General features: G+C 47.3%; 1 protein-coding gene across 3 annotated transcripts in view; it reads left to right on the forward strand.

The window, feature by feature from the left end:
• The window catches only part of LOC308410829 (CASK interacting protein 2), a 60,722-nt gene extending 54,926 nt beyond the window's left edge, over positions 1 to 5,796 (forward strand). For all 3 annotated transcript variants that reach the window (XM_080904478.1, XM_080904477.1, XM_080904479.1), the window contains 3 exons: positions 5 to 1,672; positions 2,722 to 3,004; positions 3,219 to 5,796. In XM_080904478.1, the coding sequence (XP_080760604.1) occupies positions 5 to 1,672; positions 2,722 to 3,004; positions 3,219 to 3,315 (2,048 nt within the window). In that variant the 3' untranslated portion in view covers positions 3,316 to 5,796. The remainder of the gene's footprint in view (positions 1 to 4; positions 1,673 to 2,721; positions 3,005 to 3,218) is intronic.
• The last annotated feature ends 3,268 nt before the right edge of the window (positions 5,797 to 9,064 follow it).

Genomic DNA, 9,064 nt, shown 5'->3' on the forward strand with positions numbered 1-9,064 from the left:
CCAGGCCACCAGAAGAAGCTGATGTTGGCAGTTAAGAAGCTGTGTGACATCCAGAGAGCGATCCTTCAGGCTGAATCAGGCCAAGGCACGCTGCGACGCAAAGGTCCCGGAGCCCTTCACCTGGTCGCCATTGAGGCCGATGCTGGCAGCGAATGCTCTTCACCTCACACCCCGAAGATGCTGACCTTCCAGGACAGCGAGCTGAGCGCCGAGCTTCAGACAGCAATGTCAAGCCACTACGGAGACTGCGAGGAAGGTTTGGCCATCAAGAATGCGGTGGGGATGTCCCAGAGCCAGGAGAGCATTGACACCCGGTCCAGAGGTTCTGGACGCTCACAGGAGCCTCCTACAGCCTCCATCACCCCCCAGAACTGGTCCCAGGAGAGCCTGGAGGGCAGCCCCGCCAAGGAGAGGAATCTTCCTGAGGGATGGGACCAGAGGCCCCTACAGCAGCAGCCTCTGCCAAAACAGGTTCCTCTGGGTACGGCCACTGTGTTCAAGTACCCGGCCATCCCCGCAAAGCCCAAACTGCCTGGATCCCAAGGCTCCTCCCCTCATGGCTCCCCAACCCTGAAGGGGTTCAGTTACCTGCACTCTCAGTGCGGTTCCACAGACCTGAACTCGTCTCCCAGGCACCAGAACCACGCTATGACCCTGACACCACCCAACAAGCGCACCCAGAGCATCACCCGCTACGCTCTGTCAGACGGAGAGCCCGATGAGGACGATGACGAGCTGATGCGTGCTGGAAACGTGCCATCTTACGCCACTTTAACGCGCAAGCCCGGCCGCCACCAGCTGGCTCGACTGCAGCCAAGTCCCGACAAAAATGGCAGCGTGGGACGCAGTCAGTCGTTTGCTGTCCGTGCCCGGAAAAAAGGTCCCCCTCCTCCTCCCCCAAAGAGACTGAGCTCAGTGAGCAGCAACACCAGTGGCGAGCTGAGCGACAGCAGCACGACTTCGTCCACTGGCGGCGTAGTGACTGACAGTCCGGGGAGCGTGCGCAGCATCGCAGCGTCCCTGGAAAGCGGCGCAGAGGGGAAGAGCAGCTCCACACCAGATATTGTGCGGCACGAGGCTCCATCTCCCTCCCTCAGCTCCGAGGTTGCAGGAGTAAGGAGGAGGGTGAAGAGCCAGTGTGTTTCCACCGAGAACAACGGCAGCACCAAGCAGGACCGAGGGGTCAAATCGGACTCCGAGGAAGAAGAGTCAAACGGTCATGGACTGGAACGCTCCTCGTCACCTCAAAACAGCTCCAGCGAGTGCATCCCCTTCGCCGAAGAGGGCAACCTGACCATCAAACAGAGGCCCAAAGCTCCAGGTCCGCCCAGGGCTGAGGCCGTGCTGGAGCCTCCTGATAAGCCAGCGGCCAAAAATCTGGAGGTGCTGGAGTTTAATCTGAAAGAGTCGGACACGGTGAAGCGCCGACACAAACCCAAAGACAAGGAGCAGGGAGGAGGGTCCCCCAGCAGAGAGGGAGCAGGGGCCACCGAGCCCGAGTCTGACAGCAGCAGGCCTCCATCCCTGAACCCGGAGGTCAGCCTGAGAATCAGTGAGACCAGCGTGGAGAGGCCAGCCAGTCCAGCAACCGGTTCCCCCATTAAACCTCCTCTCTCCCCTAAACCTGCTGTCGCCCCCAAACCTGTCCGGCACAGTCTGCTGGCTTCACAGGGTAAGAGACTCACACCTCACTGATACACTGTGACATTATAAAACCCGCAGATTCTGCTTCTTAAGGAAATGTGGGCTCAGTAACTGACTGAATTCTGATTTGACTGTAGATGAAACATGCGAGTCCTACTTTCTTTGACTTGTGATCTGTTACTACGCCCTCTGGTTTCACTTGGATGAAAGAGAAACTGGAACTTTGGCTCTGGGCTTGGAGTAGGGGCATGTCGTAGTTACTTTGAGTCTTTTACTTGTAGACAGAGCTTGAGACTGGGACTTTTGGGCTTTGGACTTTTTGAGTTGAACTTAGACGCTTTCCTGGGTCTTGGTTCTTTTTCTTTTGGGTGCTCCCTTTAGTGGTCTCCACAGTGGACCATCTGCCTCTATCCCAGCATCCTCTTCTGTCATGCTAACCCTCTGCACGTCTTCGTCTTTTTTTCCTACCTGGCAGCTCCATCTTCATCATCTTTTCACCAAATATCCACTCTCTCGCCTCTGCACATGCAGATCAGCTAAGCCTTGCCTCTCTAACTTGGTACTATTACAAATTTGCAGATTTGCTAGATAGAAGTATCTCAGTCGTGTTTGTCAGTGATGGTGGAACTTGAGATGGAAAGGAAGATTAGAATGGATGCATGATTCAATTCAATTACATTTTATTTATACAGCAACAAATCACAACAACAGTCGCCTCACGGCTCTTTATATTGTACAGTAGACCCTACAATAATACATACAGAGAAAACCCAACAATCATATGACCCCCTATGAGCAGCACTTTGGCGACAGTGGGAAGGAAAAACTCCCTTTTAACAGGAAGAAACTCGACAGGCTCAGGGAGGGGCGGGGCCATCTGCTGTGATTGGTTGGGGTGAGAGAAGGAAGACAGGATAAAGACATGCTGTGGAAGAGACACAGAGGTTAATAACAGATAAGAAATGCTCAGTGCATCATGGATGGATGAAAGGATGTAACTTGACTTGTAGGTTGACACGTCTCAACCTTCACTTGGCACTTGTTGGTGTTTTACTGTATGGATATCTTCTTCTGCAGGACTGTCGTCTCCTACTGTGACCGTCAGTGTGGTTCAAAGTCTGGCCTTCGCCTCTCCATCCTCACCCGCCCGCGGGCCTCCAGCTCCATCCGCTCAGGCCCCCCAGAGCCCGTCTCTGGCAGCTGGGAGGTCTCACATATATGCATTGGGTCCAGGTCTTCCCCCTGAGCCGTCCGTGGGGGTGGAGGTGGCTCAGCAGAGACTGGATCAGACCAGCACGTCTCTGGCAGCAGCTCTAAAAGACGTCGAGAGAAAACTGAACGTGGAGAACAGCTCCGACAGGTAAGATCACCCACCTGAGGGTCAGGTCAAAATCACAGTCGACTCATTTTCCCCAGCATGGCTGCCCTTCCCACAGCAACTGAAGCATTTCGTTTGGACCTTACTTTGGTAGTTATCTGGTGTCACAGCAGCTTTCAGACTGTATGGAAGCTTTCTTCTCTTCTGTGTTTGCATCGTAAGTAATGTACATTTGTGTCTCATTCTTTAACACCAGTGGACCGAACCAAGTGAGGTCTGCAGGAACCATTTTGGACGACATCGGCAACATGTTCGATGACCTGGCCGACCAGCTGGACGCCATGTTGGACTGACATAAACAGGAAGCCCAACGTAAACCTCAGGAAGTGACATATGGATTAAGAAGGCCTGCCCAGTGGGAGGAGCTACTGCCTCCGCCTGAACACCAGCACTTAGTCAAACGGAGTCGTCTACATTTCTCAGCTGTGTCTGGTCTCTGGTTGCAGGTTGGCGCGGCTCTTTAGTGTCTCAGCAGAAACCCTGAGCTGAATATTATATCACTGTTAAACACCAATACTGTAACATGAGTTTTTATGCTTCGGACATCAAAGGGCACAAAAGTCTCGCCATCGCCCGCTGGCCAGCTTCCCGCAGCTTCCCGCAGCTTCCCGCAGCTTCCTGATAAAAGACCTACTACAGACCATAATACTGGTTACCAGTCAGGATGATGAACTATGACTGCATGTATGAAATAATGGTTGGTACCATTTTTGCTGTTTGGATACTGAATAAATGTTGGAAACTCATCGAGGAGTAAAAACAGTACTTTAACTCTTACGTGATGGAGACTTCGGCAGGCAGAGACGAGGTGAGCTCAGAAACCAACGCTTTCATTCAGTGGCCTTCCATTAACCCGAGGATCGCACTACCAGAGCAAACATTTCCAAATCAGGCACTTGAATCATCAGAGGGCCCAAACTAAGCAACGGCACACCCACCGACTGTATGCAGGAAAAGAGACTATTGACTGTGTTGCTGCAGGGAAGCTGATGCCTTTTCCTTTTTTGAACCAGCATCAGTGGCACTGCGTTATAAAACACGTCCTCGGTTTTTGTGGCAGCTTCTGTCAGAAAGCGCCGGCACCATCTCTGGAACTTTTTGCCTCTTTTAGCTCCTAGTTTTGGTTTCTGGGACATTTCGAGTTTCCAGTAACACTACAGAAAACTCTGAAAAACACTAAATTACTTGCTCAACATCAACACCAAACATGGAGCTGAAAGAGGATGTGGACAACACGTATCGTCAACATGTGCCGCCTATGAGGTTGCCGATCAGTAAGTGTAAACTTTTAAAATGTATTTTCAAGTGACCGTTTAAATATGACTTTATATGCAAGCAGACTGAAGTTTCTGCTCTTTTCCTTCGACTGTGCTGAAGACCTGTCACTGTTGTAACCTGAGTTTCTGTAGTTATCGTACTTTGTTTTCTTGCTGCTGAAACAAAACCTGGATGGTCTTCGACTGTTTTTACTGTGGAACCATGTCAAATCTAACCTTTGTAATATTTAAAGAAATCTATTTTATACAGATATTAACCCTGTGTAATAAGTTGTGGCGCAGTGTCTGCGATGGTTAAAAACCTTTTCTACTCTGTGTTTATGAAAACCTGTAAAAGTGCTCGACTGTGTTGTTTGTTCAAAGGGAAGAAAAGCATATTAAGCTCATTTCACGTGTGGACAGCTGACCACAGCATGAGACACTTATATATACACATGTTATTTTTTATATTCATTTTAGCCAAATTAGTATTTAAATTAGAGTTATTGAAATATGTATATTGTACACCAGTAGAGGTATATACAGGAGTGCATATCCAACCAAAGGTCTGTACAGATTTTCATAAACATTTCCTTTAAAAGAAAATGAGTGAAATTTGCAGCTGTTACCCTCGTTATTGTAAGATGCTTCTGAAATGTTATTTTCATGTCCAGCCTGCAGGGTATGGATACTGCATGCCATGCTTGCTCTGTTGCATTTGTGCGCTGTCTGTTGTTGTCCTGTCGTTGTGTGGTCTGTGTGAATGAGATGCTCTGCTTTGGATTTGTGATTCTCAGGAAAATCCCCGTATGCATGGCTGCTCCATGCCTCCTGTTCCCAATGTGCCAGACTAAGATTTCCATCTCAGCTGGCCAAACAGACGGCAGCAGTACCACTTCTGTTTTGTTCATTGGTCAATCTTAAAAGGTTAGCGCCTGTGATATAAAAGTTTTGCTGAAACGTGTTTGAAATCAAAGTAACGTTCCCACTGTGGCTGGTTTACTGGCAAATACTCCATTCGGGGCCAGTAACAAAACAGGTTTTAAGGTGGTGTTTGAAGTTTAGCATAGCTATTTATGAAGCACTAGTACTAACATCCTCAGCAGGTGTTACACACACATATAAAGCTGGATATCATCAGCACAGAAGGTCATGCAGCTGTATTTTCAGATATTTGACTGTACAGGGCAAATAAAGAGGACCCAGTAGGCTTCCCTGAGGAGTCCCCACATTAACCATAGTGCATCTGTTATGACATGTCACCTTTTAACATTGTAGCAATAATTTTTAAGTCTTTCATACAACCTGCTATTGTCCATCAATGTTTTATATCACAGCTTAAAACATGTTAGAATCACTGAAACACGATCTTCCAAAGTAATCTCCAGAAACAGTGAATATGTAATGTAAGTGTAGTGTGTTGTTGAGCTGGATGATGTGTGTGTGTGCGCTGCTGCTTTTGTTTGGTTGTTCTTTTGTCCTCTGAGCTGTTTGTGTAACCATTAAATATACATACTGTCCTGATTTGGGGTTTCTTTACTCGTACTTGTGACACTGACACACAGCTTCACCACAGATGGGCCGATTACTTTTTCACGCAACAAGTAAAGTAAGGGATTACTATTGCAAAAAATAAATTAGATTACTGTTACTTTCCCGTAAGCACGCTGCGTTACTGAACCGTGCTTTTGTTTGTGTGTCTCATGATAATGACGTACGAGCGTGTGGCGTCCGTGGCAGCAACAGACGTGCAGATCAACAACAGATAATATGGAGTGATGGAGAGAGTACGACCGTGCAGCGTTTAAAGCGTGGAAGTAATCACATTACTTTGAGTTTGATTGCGTAAAAAGTGACAAAAACATTAGCGTCCGCTGTTCACTCTGTGGGAAGAAAACTTTCTACAGCGAAAAATTAAACTTCAACTCTGAGCGAGCAGCGAGCACGACTGTGATATTCACAGAGAAACCCCGGATGAATGACCATGGGGGGGGGGGGCTTCATTAAAACAGAAAAATGTAGTTAAAAGTCTTAAATTTTTGAGCTACTTTTACCAAAGCCGTGAATGATGAGGTGTTTGTTTTTACACACATTCATCCCAAAATTGAAGCTCTGGCCTGATTAAATGTGAATATGTGAATCACTTCATTGTTGACAAATAAAGAAAAACATTCTGGGGCCACTTTTCCTGAGCTCCCAGAAAGCAGATCATGTATTTTGTGGCTGTGTCCAGCAGAGGGCGACACGAACCTGCTAATTCTATCAGGACCTGAAAATATGAAATACCTGGATGTATAGATACCTCTTACACTTGTATATTTACTGCATACTGAGCAAAAATCCTCAGAAGAAAAACTGGACTTTAAAACAATCATTATTTTATCTTTCTTTTTTGGGGGGGGTCAGAGTTTGGAATTAGGCAATGTTGACGTGATCTGTGTCGTCATATTATCCAAAAACATGTTTGTATAAGAGCAGACGTGCACTGATTGGAATTTCTTTGACACATTCCAGTTTCCTTCCCAGGGATGATGACTGACAGCATAAACAGACCTGTGTGTGTCTGTCCTCCCACCAGTGAGTGTGGGGGTTTCTTTTTTTTCCTCCCTCCGTCCTTCCTTCCCAGGGTTAGGGCTGTGTGGTTGCATTTATTCCTGTTCCTGGATTGGCTAATTCGATAGACGGCAAGCTCCTTTTTTTTTTTTTTTTTTTTTGCCTGTCCCGTTTGGCTCTTTTGCATCAGAATTGTTGTCTAAAGGCAAAGAAAGATGCCCAACGGATTTACTTTACCAAATTGACCATCCCAGCCTTGCCGTAATGGTCCATTTGATTCACCTTTTATTGTTTATTTTATTTTCACTTACTGAATACGGGACAGACTTGACTGGAGGAAAGAAGGGGAGAAAGAAAGAGGGAAAGAGAAACAGCTGAGAAGAGGGACGGGGGAGAAGGGCAAAAAACAAAAACCAACAGAACGGGCAGAGAAAAAAAAATGCATATATCAATCACCTGGGTCACCTGCTGAGAAAGAAAAAAGAAAACAAGCAGAAGAGAACAAGAGTAATAGAATAAACAACATCACAATGATATATGGGAATATGACAGTAAATACTAAATATTAAACATTATTGTGCAGCACATAAGATCAACAGAACACAGTGTGCTTTGAGGTAGGAGCCAAAAAGGGTGTAGTTTGTGGGTGTGATCACCCGTGTGTACACCTGTGAGCATGGACGCGCTTGTTTTTAAAAGGTTCCTTCATGTAATGATCTGTTAGAGGGTGTGGGGGGGCCACAGCCCCGTCCTCCAGGGCGTGAAGCAGGTATGGAGGAGATCAAAGCTCCAGACATCCAGAGGCCCCCAGAACACAAGAGACCAAGGAAGACCAACAGAGGGGCAGCCGCGCCACTGTCCCAGAAAGAGCTGAGGAGAGTCCCAGATGAGGGCTCACTCAGCAGCCGCGGAGCAGAAGCCAGGGGGAGTTGCAGTGACGCGCCCGTGAGCTCCGCCGGCAGCCAGCTGCGCCTGAGTGACCGAGCCCCAGGCCGAGAGGCTCCTAACCACCAGATGACCCTCTCCCCAACAGTGGGTGTTTCAGTGTTTGTTTTTTGTGTGTGAAAATCCTAACTCAAAAAGTGAAATTGGAGTAAATTTGTGTGTCTGCTGTTAAGAGAGCTTGTGCAGATCTTTGTACATTAGAGAGTTTCATTCACTGTGTAAATTAAACACTACGGCAGTCTCGCAGCAGTCAGGAGCATTTTTGTGTTAAAATTTGTTCTCCCTGTTATTTGGAAGGAGTTTAGGTCAAATGTAGGGGGTGGGAATAGTAAGACCAGGAGATAGTGGAGTACCCTTAGAGAGCCAGCAAACGATTGGCTGAGCAGTCACCCCTATTGTTTATTCCTAACACCCCGCCAGACGGTGGGAAAAAGTCTGCTTAGGGCCCACAACGACAACACCCAGAGCCCCACCTTCCCAGGTGCAGACCAGACATTGCAATGGGGGCCAACCCACCCCACAGGCGAGTCGGCCAAGGAAGCGCAGACCACCCCATCAGAGTTACCAACTCCTCAGTAAGGAAAATCACTATTGGCTGTCCTAAAAGTCACTAGAAGTCGCTAAATGATGTCATCGCCTAATTTACATAATTGGTCATACTTGTGTAATTGTAACCAACGCTGTAGGAGAGAGAACATCATGGAAGATTCAATTAAATTAAATTTTATTTATATAGCGCCAAATTACAACAACAGTCGCCTCAAGGCGCTTCAGAGATACAGAGAAAAACCCAACAATCATATGACCCCCTATGAGCAGCACTTTGGCGACAGTGGGAAGGAAAAACTCCCTTTTAACAGGAAGAAACCTCTGGCAGAACCAGGCTCAGGGAGGGGCGGGGCCATCTGCTGTGATTGGTTGGGATGAGAGAAGGAAGACAGGATAAAGACATGCTGTGGAAGAGAGACAGAGGTTAATAACAGATATGATTCAATGCAGAGAGGTCTGTTATAGTGAGTGAAGTGAGTGAAGAAGAAACACCCAGTGCATCATGGGAATGGAAGAACGCAGTCTTACATATTTGTTTAATATGTGCGTTGAAGGACATGTCCTGGTCAAAAATGACTCCAAGGTTCCTCACAGCGTTACTGGAGGCCAAGGTAATGCCATCCAGAGTAAGAATCTGCTTAGAGACCATATTTCTAAGATTTTCAGGGCCGAGTACAATAACCTCAGTTTGATCTGAATTAAGAAGCAGAAAGTTAGCTGCCATCAGGAGGCACAGACA

The sequence above is a fragment of the Rhamphochromis sp. 'chilingali' genome, assembly GCF_963969265.1.
Source record: "Rhamphochromis sp. 'chilingali' genome assembly, chromosome: 15".
In the NCBI taxonomy this organism is placed as follows: Eukaryota; Metazoa; Chordata; class Actinopteri; order Cichliformes; family Cichlidae; genus Rhamphochromis; species Rhamphochromis sp. 'chilingali'.